The sequence below is a fragment of the Cynocephalus volans genome, chromosome 14 (assembly GCF_027409185.1).
Source record: "Cynocephalus volans isolate mCynVol1 chromosome 14, mCynVol1.pri, whole genome shotgun sequence".
Lineage (NCBI taxonomy): Eukaryota > Metazoa > Chordata > Mammalia > Dermoptera > Cynocephalidae > Cynocephalus > Cynocephalus volans.
Genome location: NC_084473.1, coordinates 95,131,646 through 95,148,113, shown reverse-complemented (window position 1 = coordinate 95,148,113; position 16,468 = coordinate 95,131,646). Strand labels below are relative to the sequence as shown.

At 33.9% G+C, this 16,468-nt stretch overlaps 1 protein-coding gene across 6 annotated transcripts in view; it reads right to left on the bottom strand.

Moving 5' to 3' along the window:
* The window catches only part of REV1 (REV1 DNA directed polymerase), an 84,601-nt gene that overhangs the window by 39,950 nt on the left and 28,183 nt on the right, over positions 1–16,468 (bottom strand). For 5 of the 6 annotated variants that reach the window (XR_010021694.1, XM_063078828.1, XM_063078827.1 and 2 more), the window contains one exon: positions 5,800–5,968. Coding sequence is in view for 5 of the 6 variants with exons in the window: in XM_063078828.1 (XP_062934898.1) it covers positions 5,800–5,968 (169 nt within the window). In the remaining variant the exon portion in view is untranslated. Of the gene's footprint in view, positions 1–1,697; positions 1,759–5,799; positions 5,969–16,468 lie in introns of those variants that run through there. The other variant, XM_063078830.1, reaches the window with a different exon arrangement.

Genomic DNA, 16,468 nt, shown 5'->3' with positions numbered 1-16,468 from the left:
AAAACCAATTAAAAATATTGAACCAACAATTATGAATACAGGAAAACATACTGAAGATATATTCTAAAAGTGGACTATATAATGGTACAGACTACGTCCTTTCTGTGATTTAATCAACATGTATTTAGTAATTCTACCTAAAGTACCTTAAACTATATCAAAATGCTAAAAAACTGCTCACTTATGATGATAAAGAACATATTGCTCATAAGACATTTCAATTTTCACTTACCCTAGTGGATTTATTAAGTGGCTAAAAGCTTACCAAAGTTACAGGTTACATTCAAATACTAGAACCAAAATCCTAAAGTTAGACCATTTATTACTTCTATTCTTCATCAAGTGAACTTTTCTTCATTTAATAGTTGGTTTCAAATACCTGGGTATGGCTCTCTGTCTCCTTACGTCATTACGTCAACTCACCTGGTCCCCACCCATACCTCCCAAACAGGAAGTAGAAACACTTAATCTCTGAAGTGGAATCCTAACCCATCCTTTTCATCACAGACAGCTACAACTAAGGAGTAAGAGTGAAACCACCCCCAGAGTGCCAGCTGCACATGTTAGGTAAAGTGCAGACAAAATGCCCTATTGCCATGTTTGCTTCTCCCACCCTATTGACAGCATGCGGGGGTGATGCAGACTCTACAGGTGCTCTCTATGGTCAACACTGATCATACAAAAGGATGTAGGACCTTGTCCAACTCCTAACAAGAGCCATGTGGCCCAGCAGAATTCTTAGGCTTATAAAAGTCAGTCCGTGGAGATTGTTATAAAATTTGACAGCCAATTTAAATAATACAAATCTCAAATTAGATATCCTCAGGATACTTAGTAAAAAGAATTAAAGCCCAATATACTATAATAATATTAGACAAGAAATCCTTATAATCTGAAGCCCAAACCACTATATATCAGTTGTAAACTCCTAACTATCCCTGCTTATCCATTTATCTATCTACAGACATATGGACAGAAACATTATCTGAAAGTATATTTTTATTTTTTATTTCATTTGTTTTGGTAGCTGGCTGGTACGGGGATCCAAACCTATAACTTTGATGTTACAATGCTGTGCTGTAACCAACTGAGCTATCTGGCCAGCCCTGAAAGATTTTTAAAAGACCTTCTTTTAAAAAAAGTTTCTCAGGGATTAATTTCTAACATTTATTAATTTCCCTGCCTAACTTAAGCACAAAGGAATTACATTTTCTACTATTCTTCTTACAAAAAAAGAAGAGAACCAAATATCAAAATCCAAATTTCAAAACCAAAAGGAGCTGACATAAAGCAATCCTTTACTTTACCAAAAGATATTACTATACGGTTTCTTTATATACTGAGTTTTTCATGTACACTGAAAAATATATTCTGATATACAAGAAAATAGTTTTCATTTTATACAATGGATCAGACACACACTCTTTGCAAGTGAAATACTTATCTGCTTTGGGGAGTCTTAATTCTTGCTTTGTCCTATAGCCCCAGCAAGGCTATCTTTAAAATAAAACTTTGTACCTAACAGTTTTTTGAATCATTTCCTATTTCCATCAACTGCCAATGATTTTACATTGGCAGTTATAGTCAGATTCTGGGAAATTTCACAAAAATTAAGATATCAAATGTTTTTATAGTTCCCAGTCAATGCCACAGTCATTCTCTATTAGAAGAACAGCATCTAACACCTGTATACCCACCTGCACATCCATTCAGGTATCCATCTTCTCCCTTGTTCAAAAGTAGATTTATGGCAAGAAAGAATCTAATTATGTGCCAAGAAGAAAAGAAAAGAAAGAGAAAGAAAGAAAGAAACTGAGCTGTTCTTTGCCTATTGTTACACTATTAAGCAAAAAGGCTTATGCATTCATAACTGATATTCCCTTTGCCTCCCCCCATTACCTAAACTTTCCAACCACTCACCAGATAAGACACAATGAGCTCAGAAAACTAAATAAACAAGTACAAAAATATGTGTATGACGTCTTGCCCTTCCTCTTACAGGGTCCAGCTTTTTATCCCCCCCCCACACTACAGAAACTGAAAATTACATTAAACTATTCACTCTTTAGCTCCTGAAGACTGAGAATATACAGTACTTTCTAATAAAATACTACCTACAAGTCATTGGGAGATGGTCTGAAATGTGCATATTGGTTAGAGTTAGTTAAGTAAAAATAATTTCCAAAGAATTTTGTAGTGCTGTGTGAGAAAAATATCAATGACATTAAGATTAATTTTTTTTAAAGCCTAATCTATACCAAAAGCTAGAGTCATACAAATATTCTATGAAGAGTAAATTAAGGCAGAACACAAAAACACAAGAAAAAAAATTTTAAACTTCTGTAATCAACTTTTATTTAAATGAGTTGAGTACGCACTCTACTATTCACACTGAATGTAATTGGAAACCAAAATTTTAGCCCATATGAAGTATTAGATCTTCAGAGTATCATAAGTGCATGACAAATGTGCTAACAAATTATGGTTTGGGACTTTAGAAATAAAGGACATGGTCACGAAAAAACGACAAAAAAAAAAAAAAAAAAAAAGGGCCGAGCCCGTGGCGCTCTTGGTAGAGTGCTGCGCTGGGAGCGCGGCAACGCTCCCCCTGCGGGTTCGGATCCTATATAGGACGGACCGGTTCACTCACTGGCTGAGTGCCGGTCACGAAAAAACGACAAAAAAAAAAAAAAAAAAAAAAAAAAGAAATAAAGGACAAACTCCTTCTGATTGGGAATCAGGTAGTTCTATAAGCAGACCTCAGTGAGTTGGCATGAGTTGGAACAATAATTCACCATTATCTCTCAAATCATAGTAGATCTATGTGAGAACCTAACCACAGAAGGCAAAACTGATGCCCAAACTGATCCATTTCCACATAGGACTCATCTATATATCAAGCTTAACTAAATGGCTATAAACAAGACTCAACACAAAATCAAGAACAACAAAAACAAAACCAGCCTGTAGCAAGGACACTTAAATTTTGCTCCATGACACACTAATGAGGCCTGGTGGGCCAGTGGGGTAAGTCATAGGAGCTTCTCATTATCTAGTCTACATTCAAATTTCAATTTAAACTTGTCTCGAGAAAAGGCCACTAAATTACAATATACTATAAACAAGTATAAGATCTACAAGACAAAGGTATTAGTAAAACAATTACATATCTTAAACTAATGTACATGGGCTTCTCATTAAAGGACTCTCTTGCCTCTTAGAAGTCGGGGTCCTCTAATCATGCCTACATTAACTTGGGTTTAATGGCACATATACAGACACCAGGGATTTCTAAAGAAGTGGTAGTTCCTTTACGAACCGCTCAAATAAAACCAGAATAACTAATTGTAGAAGAGAATAGCATGTATCATCCATTAAATAGCTAATATAATGTTCAAATTTTAAAGTATAAAGAAATTTCATCAAAACACTGCTGAGAAGAGATCAAGATTGGAATTAGAGTGTGAAAAAAAAAACAGCATTGCAGATTCCATGTTGTAATGACATCATAGACACTTAGCATTTCTTTTATATATTAAGATATATAACCAAACTGATCCATTTCCATGTAGGCAACTCATCTATATCAAGCTGAACTAAGTGGCAAAGAACAGACCCAAACAGGAGTCAAAAAACTTGGATTCTAAATCTTGCTCTGTTCTTGGGCAAATCAGTTAACCCTACTGGCCCTGCTTTCTCGTATAAAAAAAGAGGCCAATAGGCCATATAATCATTATGTCCAAAGTCACTTTCAATTACTTAAAAACAGGTGATTAAACCTGACTCCAAACTAAAATAAAATCCATTAGACTGAATTTTAAAAGATAACTATTTCAGTTGCTTTTTCTATTTTATCATCTCCCTAGATGCACTCAGCAAGAACAACAGTTGTAAAGAAAACAGATGTAATGAAAAACATCATTTTCCAAGCAAATCAAGTCCCACCCAATAAGAGCCCTTCCCCACTCGCCATCCCACTTGCATACTGTCCATGGATCTCTCCCATTTCCTCCAAAGCCAAACTATCATTGTAGATCAAAATTCTAGCCCTAGCACAATGATAGGATCACCTGTGACAACACAGCTCAACGCTGGAGTGATGCCAACTTCTTATCCTGTAAACTTCACAAGTCCTTTATAATGAGACACACAGCCAAAAGCTATGTTCATCAATCCTATATAACAGATAGACAGTAGCTAGGTCATGAGAACAGAGCATAAGAGAAGAAATCAATGGGGATGGTCTAGGGACAGGCCTTCAGCTTTAATTTCCCCAAGGGTTAAAGAACCCTTTATGTGTAAGATACATTTGGCTTTCTGGAAGTAGTAATGCACTTTTGAACTTTTGTAATTTGCTTTCTAATACTTGCTAATATTTACAGAATAAAGAGAAAACAACAACAGTAGCTTCCATATGTTATGTCACTACAATGTGCCAGGCATTGGGCTAGGTAGTCTGCACAAATGGTTTCTATTTCTCACATAACCACAGCAGGTAGATAGCAGTCTTCTTTTACAAAAGAGGAAACAAGGTTCCTGAGTGATTGTGTAATGTTTCCAAAGTGACACCAGGTTACAAAGATACTGAATCGCCTTGTTAGAATGTGATCCCAAGTCTCCAGAGCACAGGCACAGCCTTTAATACCATGTTGCTCCTCACTGAATCTGCAGCTATGTTCACTATACAAAGGAACTGGGCAATACTGTCAGCAGAATAAGTTAATGAAAGGTGTCAGAATTAGTGAAAGCTAGAACTAGAGAAAAGGTTTGGCAATTAACTTAAAGATAATTTTCAAGTCTGTTTCATGAGCACCCTTTATACAATCTGACCACTCATATACTGATAATAATCTATCCATACATAAAATTATAATTTAAATATTTTCATTTCTATCTTTTATAAATCTAACACTCACTCAAATATATTACATAAATCATTTCAAAATATAAATCACCTAAGTTCTGGTTCATCACCAAGGTTCCAGATGACTTATTTAAACATAGGAAGTTAATATAAATGGCCACCATTGATTTACAATTTATCATTCCCAAATCAATGGCAGAGAAACCATAATATAATCACTGAAAGACAGTTAATAATAATACTGAATAATACTGCAAACAGCTCTCCCTCCTTGTCTCCACTTCCAGCACTCCAATTTACATTATCCTGATGTATTAACAATCTAAGGGAAAAAAACCATATCATACATGATTTTAAAACATATTGTATAATATACTCATATATTAAGATTATTTATTATCTATCATTCCCAACAGAATGTAAGCTCCAAGAGGGACAGGAGAGATCTTTGTTCACTGACATTTCCCAAGTACATAGCCCATAATAGGTGCCTAGCCCATAACAGGTGCACAAATTATTTGTTGAATGAGTAACATGCTTGCTCAACTCCCTCCCATAACTACTTCCTGCTGCTTACTTGAGTCATCATCCCTAATTTCTGGCAGCTGAGGGCACAAGAACATTAACATACTACTTTTAATAGGATGCCAAATTCTAGGCTACCTGAACTATCAATGGGTTAAAAAGTACTGCAGTGCAGAGCTAGTCAGTTAGCTTAGTTGGTTACAGCTCAGTGTTATAATGCTCAGGGTCAAGGGTTTGGATCCCTGTTCCACCCATGGCAAAAGTACAGTAGTGTTGTTTAAGATGTTAATTACTTTTCACCCTATCAATAGAGGCAATATGTTAGATAAATATTTATAATAGAAATAGAAAGCATACCAATTTTTAAAAAACTTATCAATTTAATTAAATTTAATCAAAATGAAACTTACCTTTCCACAATCCATTCTGGTCGAATTACTTTTTCTCCCTTTAATTCTTTAATTTTGGCATTAGGAAGATTTGTGGCAATAATGTGTGTTGTTTTGGATCTGGAATAATACACATGGTATTGACCTCCATGCAACATCATTAGTTGTCTCAATTCCTCAGCAGAAGGATCTGTAAAATTAATATTAAAATATATTAAGAGTTTTATGTATAAAAAAGTAGAATCTTAGGCTGAATAATCCCTTAAATAGGCCAATTTAAAGAATATCACTGGTTCACTTTTTCCTTGGCTGTGCTGCCAGTGAACAAAGTTGGGAGGTAAATCTGTCAACTAAATAGAGCTGTGATGATAAAGCTATGCTGCCTTAACACATCCTCTTCCCACTGCCCACACAAAAACATCTATTCCTAAGAGATGCCTCGAAGAACAAGTACAAACCTCAAGCAATAAATCAAATACTAATAAAAGCAAATAATTTCAAATTTAAAAATTTTGAACATATTTAGCGTGACCTAATGTTTTTTAAAATTAACATATTAATATATTTTTATTAATATAGTCTTAATATATTGTTTTTTAAAATTAACAACTATAACTTTACAGTACAGAAACTCCAACTAATTCTTCAACTCTTACAAGAGTAATACAAGAGGAGTGAGATAAATTATTCATACTTACTTATAAGTAGACTTACTATATGGCTTATGAATAGACTGTTCCTATGAAACTTAGCAATTTTTATTTTTATTTAAGAAAATATTTTAAAAGTTAATCAAATAGTTAATCTTACCCAGTTTCCTAATATGAAATTACATTAAGGCCAAAAAATAAAGACCATCAATATTAAAAAAAATATTGCAGACTAATGAACACCATTTTTCTTCAATTTTGTTTCTATTTTATTCTTAATAAAACTAAAGAAATCTTAAACATCTTAAATATTTGAAACATTTTAAGAAAATATCTTGAATCAATGTGGTTTATGCTTTCCCATAAAAGGAAATGTCTGATTCACTAAAGTTATGTTATGACCTGCATTATTAGTATCATATTAAACCAATTATATTCAAACACTTTTCTGTTTCTTCAACCTATCATCCTAATGAATGCTCTAAATCACATCTCCGCTAGCAACAGCTGTACCCAGGGTGGGGAGTTTCCACAGGAGGCTTATATATATATCCTCTTTGTTATTCAGCAACAGATTTTCTTTAAGCCCAACCAATACAGTTCCAATTATTTAAATAAACATTTTTATTATGACAACAGTCTAATTAGGTAAGTTTTAATCTTTAGAAGAAAAAAGCTATAGACACGCTGGGTTTGTCTAATTCTTGCAGTACAGAATTCATTTGATATTACTAACTAGTACTGTCCAACAGAAACATAATGGCAACTACAAATGCAAGCCACATATAGAATTTAAAATTTTCTAGTAGCCTCATTAAGAATGGTAAAAAGGTGAAAATGATTTTAACAATATTTTATTTACTTCAACAAATTCAAATTATTTCAATGTGTAATCAACATAAAAATTGAAATACTTACTTTGTTAAATCTCCAGAATCCAGTGTGTATTTGACATTTACAACACATCTCAATTTGGACTAGCCACATTTCAAGTGCTTATTAACACGTGCCTAGTGGCTACCAAATTGGACTGTGTAATAGAGAATTTAACACACACTTTTAAATAAAATGAATTCAAAATTCATAATGGAAAGTTTTTAGGGGTTAAGGATCACAAAAATTAAACTGTAACATCAAAGTGATTTAATGTAAAATAGTGGAAATTAAACAGTTAGCCAGTCAGGAATTTATACTCTACTTACTTTCTTAAGATTAAAGAAACTGGCTGTCCTTGTAAAATAGCAGTGAAAAATAACAAATTAAAGGCTAGATTACAATGCATTCATAGGGACACCAAATACAGTAAAAAGCACAGAAATCTTGAAAATTACATTTCAAGTTAATCTATTACTTTCCTAAACTAATTCTAGTTCTATTAAATGATTTAAATAGAAAATACTGACTGCCGTATACTTAATCAAAAGATGTCAGATACACATTAACTTTGCATACACATACTCATAAAGCACTTCCCCTCTACTAGTTGCTCTCTGAAACCTAATCACTCTAGAAATTTGAAACTGGAAAACCTGGAGAGTTCATTGTCCTTCCATTTGATAAAGTTGAGAGGGCTCTTTGAAGTTCAATTTTGAAAGCTCTTGTACATTTTTCTATGTGAAGTGGACCATGAAAACCAGCCTAGTTAAAAGGTAAGATCACATAAACTAGGTGTCAGACTGACCTGGGTTTAATACTGGCTTTACCATTCTTTAGTTGTGTGACTTTGGACAAGTTACTTAACTCCTTTAGGCTTTCTCCTCTATCTTCATAAACAAACAAAATAATCTGTAATGATGAAATATGTCTGGCACATAGAAAGCATTCAATATGAAAACTGCTATTATTATAAATTATGATTACATTAGAACTCTTTTCGAGTGATGTATATGACTTGAGGCTCCTGCCCTAGACTCTACAAAAAATGAAGGAAGATGAAAATATACATAGGCTGGCACATGATGACCCTGACTTACATACAAAAACAGAACTGCCAATATTGCACTATGGACAGTAGCCAGGGACCACTCCATCAGCCCAACAGCCTGGCATGCTAAAGCCTGGCATGCAGGGTAGCTGTTGCCTGACATTATTTTGATTTTTTTGGATTTTTAAAAAGCATTTTTCGCTGTTTCTATTTCTTCATTAGTATAACACACTCCAACTTTACAGTTTAAAAGAATTTAAAAGATAACTGAAGATTTGTATAATAAATTCATTGTTAGGTTTAACATTCTCCTTTAATTCAGCAGTTGTAGGGTTAATTAGAAAAAAATGTTTGGAAGATAATATCCAACACCATAAATCAATATATGATATTAAGCACTGTGTGACACACTGCCTGTAGTAGGACCCCATCCCTGCAATCTATTACACCAGTTACTTTTCTTCACAGCACTGATATTCTGAAATTATCTTGTCTAATTGTTTGTTTATTGTCAGATTTCCCCCCGGAACATCTGCTCCTTGAAGGAATAAACCTTGTCTGTCTTATTCCTGGCACAAAGCAGATACTCAGTAAATACCTGTTGAATTAATTCATATCCTAAATGCGTCACAGACTCCTGCCTAGAGTCCATCTCTCTAGCAAAAGTGACATGCAAGTGGTATCAATACTTCAATTCTCAGAACATTTATTCACTCACTCACAGATTTCAAAGGCCACATAACATATAATTAAGAGCACAGACTCTAAAGCAAGACTGACTGGGTTCAAATCCAAGCTCTATCACTTGCTAGTTGTATGGACCTCAGGCAAGTTACTTAACTTCCCAGAACTTCAGTTTCCTCATATATAAACTGAGGGTAGTAATATAGTGCCTTGGAGGACTGTTGGGGACTAAAAGAGCTAAAATTTTAAATTACTAAGAAAAGTGCCCTGCACATAGTAAGAATTTTGTGTCAGCTACGACCAGTATTATTCGTATTATTTTTAACCATCTCTTATCCCAAAGCAGGAAGGAAGAAGAAGCTCCCAATCTGAGGCTGCTCTCACCCATAAACCACTCAATCTTTTCAATACATAATCCCTACTACAGATCCTTCTCTTGTTGCCCACCCTTCAGTATGTTTTCCTTCAAGAATGTCCTTGATGTCCTGGCAAATAATAAGAAAAGAAAAAATCAAAACAAAAGAAAACTAGATTCAGGGAAATTCTATCTTCCAAATCTTTACAATTAATGTCACATTCTAGAATGTCAGAACTAAAAGAGCTTTTACAGATCTAAAGATCATTTCACTTCCCACGGTGGTATAAACAAGCCTAATCAAATTAAAAAGACTGGACCAATTAAAATAGTTAGCAAATAAAACTAACACTCCCAAACCCCCATTACATATCTTCACTGTACATAGTATTTTTAAAAACATTAGAGTATTAAAAAAACAATTTAAGAAACCACCAACAAAAATCATCACCCACAGATTACCACTGACATTTTGGTTAGGGTCCTTTAAATAAAATGGAGTGTGTCTCTGAGGCTCAGCAGCTCCACAGGCTACTTTACCAGAAGAAAATATGTAACACTGAGTCTAAGAAAAGATTTTTTTAAGGGGCTTGTGCCAACCAAATTATCTCCTTAAAGTTCTACTACATTTTTAAACAAGCAAATTATTACTCATTAAATGTGCTTGATAAAGTTTCTTATAAACAGCATCAATTTTAGGCAGATTAATTTTATGATAGTTACAATACTGTGTGTTCAGAGAAGAAAGGAGCCCTTTCAAAATCAATGTGCATTATTGTATTCTATGTAGGAGGGTACTTCAAAAAGTTCATGGAAAAACAGAATTAAAAGAAACTATGAATCTTTTCATGAACTTTTTGAATCGCCCTTGTATATGATAAAGAATATAAATCTGAAAAGAAGAAATATGGCCCGGGAACATCTGAATGTCTTCAACACTGCTTTCTATATTTACCGTCTCTAATCCTCATTACAATCCTATGAAGGAATATATCTTCATTTCACAAAAGAAAAAAAAAAAATCAAAGATTGGAGAAATTAACTTTCCAAAGTCACACACATCTAATGGAAGAATCACAATTCATGTCCAGGTTTGTGACTCCACAAACGCATGCGTGATCAACCTTAACACGCTGCAACTCTGGGCTGAGGCCTGGTTTCCAGTTGTAGGTTAACACTGCAAAGTCATGACATCTTGGGCAACTGACTCACCTCACTTAGCCTCAGTTTCCTTACACGCAAAATGAGAGCCTAAACCAGATGATACCTAAGGCCCCTTATAAAGCTATTATACAACTATGCACTAAAATCATTATCTCCAGCAAACAAAATTTGAGAATATTTTATAGGTTTATGAGGAAAAGCAAGCAAACCATAATACATCCAATTTTATGGATAAAGGAACTAAAGCAAACAATGTAAATGAAGGAATATGTGTATATATAATAAACACACATATAAATTGGCAACACACTGGAAAAGGGAAGGCAACAACCCTTACGTTTTGATTATCCAATAAACTACAACATCTTGTACACATACCAAGTACAAAATTCAAGAAGTTTAAAGCCAAATAAAGGAAAGTACTTAAAAGCAATTATTGTCTCTACTATGGTTACCATAAAAGATGTGGTGTAAGGGAAAACACAGTGAACTGAAGACCAAACATCTGGGTTCTAGTTTGACTCTGCCATAATTAGCTAGGTGAAATTAACAAGTTTTCTACTATCTCTGTGCTTTCATGTGACAGAGGTCAAAAGGGATGAATGAAGCAAAAAACCTTGACCTCTAAGGTTTCTTTCAGACCTAAACTATTATGAATATATTTAGGTTCCAAATTCTCCACTTACCATTACTTCATATTCCATTACAAGGAGGTTGCATCACATCAAATACCATCACAAAAAAATAAAATCAGTATTACAAAACCAATTCCACAACCCATCAAAAAATCAGTAAGAGTGCTTTGATGATCTGGTTAAAACAAACCATCACTTGTGATGTGTCCTTTACAAGACTCCCTGCTCAATTCAGTTTTTACTCTATACTAGAAGTTCCGTATCTGACACTGTTACACAATAACAGCAACTGTGGGCTGAAGGAAAAGAAAGTCTTCACTTTTATTATTATCTCAATAAGCAAAATTCAACACTACCATATACATATATGTATGCATTATACATTCATGTGTCCACATGTGTGTATCATCACATATCCCAAACTGCCTATGTCAACTCCCAAACTGTTCATTAAAATACTAACATAAAAGATCTAAAATATCTGAAGAAAAAGCATAACTAACCTCTTCTTTGCATTTGCTGCTTCACCACTGAGGCTAGGCAGTGGTGGTTTGAAACATGATACATGAGCAATATGCTCATGTATTCCAGTTATCAAAATTCCCTCCATGACAAAGCAATCTGGCAGTTGTGTAGAATTTTGAGATTTTTACTAGCAATAATTCTAAATATTCAATATAGATTAAGATCAGTTGTCAGTATGCTTAAGCCATTATGTTTAACAAAATATGTTTTTAAAAAGATACAATATGCATAGCACATCCAAGTATAGACTAAGTGCTCTCAATAAATGTGTTTTTTTGTTGTTGTTTTTAAAAGATGACTGGTGAGGGGATCTTAACCCTTGACTTGGTGTTGTCAGCACCACGCTCTCCCAAGTGAGCCAACCGGCCATCCCTATATGGGATCTGAACTCGTGGCCTTGGTGTTATCAGCACCACACTCTTCCAAATGAGCCATGGGCCAGCCCTCAATAAATGTTTACTAAACAAAATAGCAAAGGTAAATTTTTACATATGATGATAACAAAACTTGAAAATACTATTTTTTCTTTCCTGTCACCAGTATACACTTATGAGTGTCCATTCAAATAGCACCTATATATATGTCAATTTTATTACAAACATCCACTTCTTTGTATAGCAAAATAAAACTGTCATTAACTGCTTTAGAATCATAGCCAAGCAAAAAGAATGGAGGAAAGAAAACTAACAGTAATTCAAAGCCTATTCCAGTCGGGTTCTTCACATACTTTAACTCGCTTGATCCTCACAACCAGTGTTTCCAATATTGGAATTCAACAATAGAGTCTTGTTATTACAAGTTCACTGTGAGAACAAACACCCCCCTCCACACACACCCCAAAAAACACAACCAAGCCTTTTTTGGGTCATTTGAACAATCATTTCATAATTAAGCACTGCCATGTGATTTCAAAGCCTGAGTTGTTTATGAAGGTGTTGGTGTTATTGTCACAGACTGCTCTGAATGTCACAGACTAATGAAAAAAAGAACAGAAACTAACTTAAGGTGTAAATGATGCATTTCATCAAATGAAGACCAAAAGATAGCATGGTACCCAGGTTCAATACAGATTTTGTAGTGGTAGTCTGAACACAGAAAATCAATGGGAAAAAAACGCCATTAAAAATCATATTTGCAAAAAAAAAAAAAAAAGGAAAAAAAAAATTAAAAAATGAAAGAAAAAAGAAAAAAACAATCACATTTGCTGGATATCCACATTCAAAAGAATAAAGTTGGATCCTTATCATACACCAGACATGAAAAATTAACTCAAAAAGTATGAAGGACATATAAACATTAAAAAGCTAAAACTGAAATTCTTAGAAGAAAACGGGAAAACCTATAATATATTGATTTTGAGATGTCAGAGTTAGGTTCTTTTCTCCTCATTGTTTTTTTAGCTAGTTCCACCTGCTTTTTAAGGCAGATTACCAGGGGCAGGAAGGGGTGGGGGAACGTATATCAGATAATTTTCTGTAACAAAATGTTGGCTAGTAGCAAGGCTATTAATAAGGATAAAATATTGGGTTTGAAGAACCATCACCACTGCAATAAAAGTATTTCTGACATTATAAAATTCACACTATTTAGCAGAACTTGCTTTGCAAAATAATGAGTGCTCCTAATGAAAATGAAGACAACTCTAGGTACTAAAGCATCTTCTGAATCAAAGTTTAAATTATATTCTACAATATTCCCACTGTTAGTTTTATTTTATAGGTCACTCTATATGCAACTAAATGTCAGGAGTAAGTACAACCAATCGTAGTAAGTAACAATTAAAAGCACAGTAAAAATAAATGGAATATAACATACAAAGGACTGCAAATTAAGCCACATTAGGCCTAAAGCTCTTCAAGTGAAATTCCACCCAACAAATGCCACTACATAACACCAAAACAGCCTATGAAGACTTCTTTCACGTCTGTAGACACAATTTATAAAAACACTTTTGTTCATCTAGCTAAAACACATTCTATAAACAAAAATTTTAAATTCTCTACAAAAGCTTTCCTAGCTAGATCTCTACTGGGAAAAATCATTATGTGGACCATCTCATTCTGCATATCCAAAGAACCTAATTAATTGAATTAAATGTTGGTTTTGTTGTGTTACAAGAATGGTAGAAAAAAGTAAGCCCACTTGCTGCTTATACTTCCTTTGGTCCTACCACAGCAGAACTTTCATTATTTCATTTGAGTCTCACAATCCTATAAAATAGAAAGTTTCAAAAGCCTACAGAATATATATTCTTCTTTCTCAACAGCACATGGAACATTCTCCAGGACAGACCACATGTTAGGTCACAAATCAAGTCTAAAATTTTTAAAAATTGAAATCATTTCAGGTATCTTTTCAGATGATAACGGACTAAAATTAGAAATCAATAACCACCAAATTCTGGAAACTGTACAAACACATGGAAATTAAGCAACATACTCCTGAATGACCTATGGGTCCAAGAAGAAATTAAAAGGGATATCAAAAAATGTCTTGAAACTAATGAAAACAAAGACACATCATATCAAAACCTGTAGGATATTGCAAAAGCAGTACTAAGAGAGAATTTTATTGCCGTAAATGCTCACATCAAAACAATAGGAAGATTTCAAATAAACAACCTAATGCCACACCTTAAAGAACTAGAAAAACAAGAACAATTCAATCCCAAAATTAGTAAGTAGAAATAATTAAGATCAGAGTGGAGCTAAATGAAAGAGAGACCCAAAAAATGAGACAAAATATTGATGAAAGAAAAAGTTGATTTTTTGAGAATATACACAAAATAGACGAGCCATTAGCTACGCTAACTAAAAAAAAGAAGACCCAAATAACAAATATTAGAAATGAAAAAGGAGACATTACAACCAATACCACAGAAATACAAAGAATCATTACAGACTATTATAAACTACATGCCAACAAATTTGGAGAAAGTGGATAAATTTTTGGACACATAAAAACCACCAAGACTGAATCAAGAAGATATTGAAAATCTGAACAGACCAATAACAAGCAAAGAGAGTGAAGCAGTAATCAGCAGTCTCCCAACAAAGAAAAGCCCAGAACCAGATGGCTTTACTGCTGAATTCTACCAAACTTCTAAGTAGGAATAAATACCAATTCTCTACACTATTCCAAAAAATTGAAACAGGCCATTCTCCCAAACACTTTCTATGAGGCCAGCATCACCCTGATACCAAAACCGGACAGAGATACAAAAAAAAAAAACAAACAAAAAACTAGATATCTCTGATGAACATAGATGCAAAAATCCTCAGCAAAATATTAGCAATCAGAATACAACAACATATTAGAAAAATTATACACCATGATCAAGTGGGATTCATCCCAGGATTGCAAGGATGGTTCAACAAAAGCAAGTCAATAAATGTGATACAGCACATCAGCAAAATCAAGGACAAAAACCATATGATTATCTCAATAGATGTGGAAAAAGTATTTGACAAAATTTAACGTCCCTTCATGATAAAGACTCTCAGCAAATTAGGTTTAGAAGGAAAGTATCTCAACATAATAAAAGCCATATATGACAAACCCACCATCAATATCTTCCTGAATGTATGGTAAAAACAGGAACAAGACAAGGACGTCCACTCTCACCACTCCTATTTAACATAGGATTGGAAGTACTAGCCAGAGCAATCAGGCAAGAGAAAGAAATAATGGACATCCAGATAGGAAAATACGAAGTCAAACTGTCCCTGTTCGCAGATAACATGATCTTATATATAGAAAAACCTAAAGACTCTACCAAAAAAACTCTTACAACTGATAAACAATTTCAGTAATGTTGCAGGATACAAAATCAACATGCAAAAATCAGCAGCAGTTTTGCACTCCAATAATGAATTAGTAGAAAAATAAGTCAAGAAAGCAAGCCCATTTACAATAATCACCAAAAAAATAAAATATCTAGAAATCAATTTACCAAGGATGTGAAAGATCTCTACAATAAGAACTACAAATCACTGCTGAAAGAAATTAAAGAGGGCAAAAAAGATGGAAAGATATGCCATGCTCTTGGATTGGAAGAATTAACATTGTGAAAATGTCCATACTACCCAAAGCAATCTACAGATTCAAGTCAACCCCCATCAAAACACCAATGACATTCTTCACAGAAACAGAAAAAACAATCCTAACATTCACATGGAACAACAAAAGATCCTGAATAGCCAAAGCAATCCTGAGTAAAAAAACTAACAACACAGGCATTATACTACCTGACTTCAAATTATATTACAAAACTAAAGGAACCAAAACAGCATGGTACTGGCATAAAAACAGACACTTGAACCAATGGAACAGAACAGAGATGAAACAGAAATGAACCCACATACTTACATCAAACTGATATTTGACAAGGGCAACAGAGCACACATTGCAGAGAGGACTGTCTCTTCAATAAATGGTGCTGGGAAAATTGGACATCCATATGCAGAATGAAATTAGACCTGAACCTCTCTCCATATAACAAAATCAACTCAAAATGGATTAAAGATTTATATATAAGACCCCAAACTATAAAACTACTAAAAGAAAACATAGGAGAAATACTTCAGGACTGTGCAATAATACAGTAGGACTGTCTTATTCTTTTTGAATAAGTCCCCCAAAGCACAGGCAACAAAATGAAAAATAAACAAATGTGATTATATCAAACTAAAAAGCTTTTGCACAGCAAAAGAAATACTTAATAGAGTGAAAAGACAACCTACAGAATGGGAGA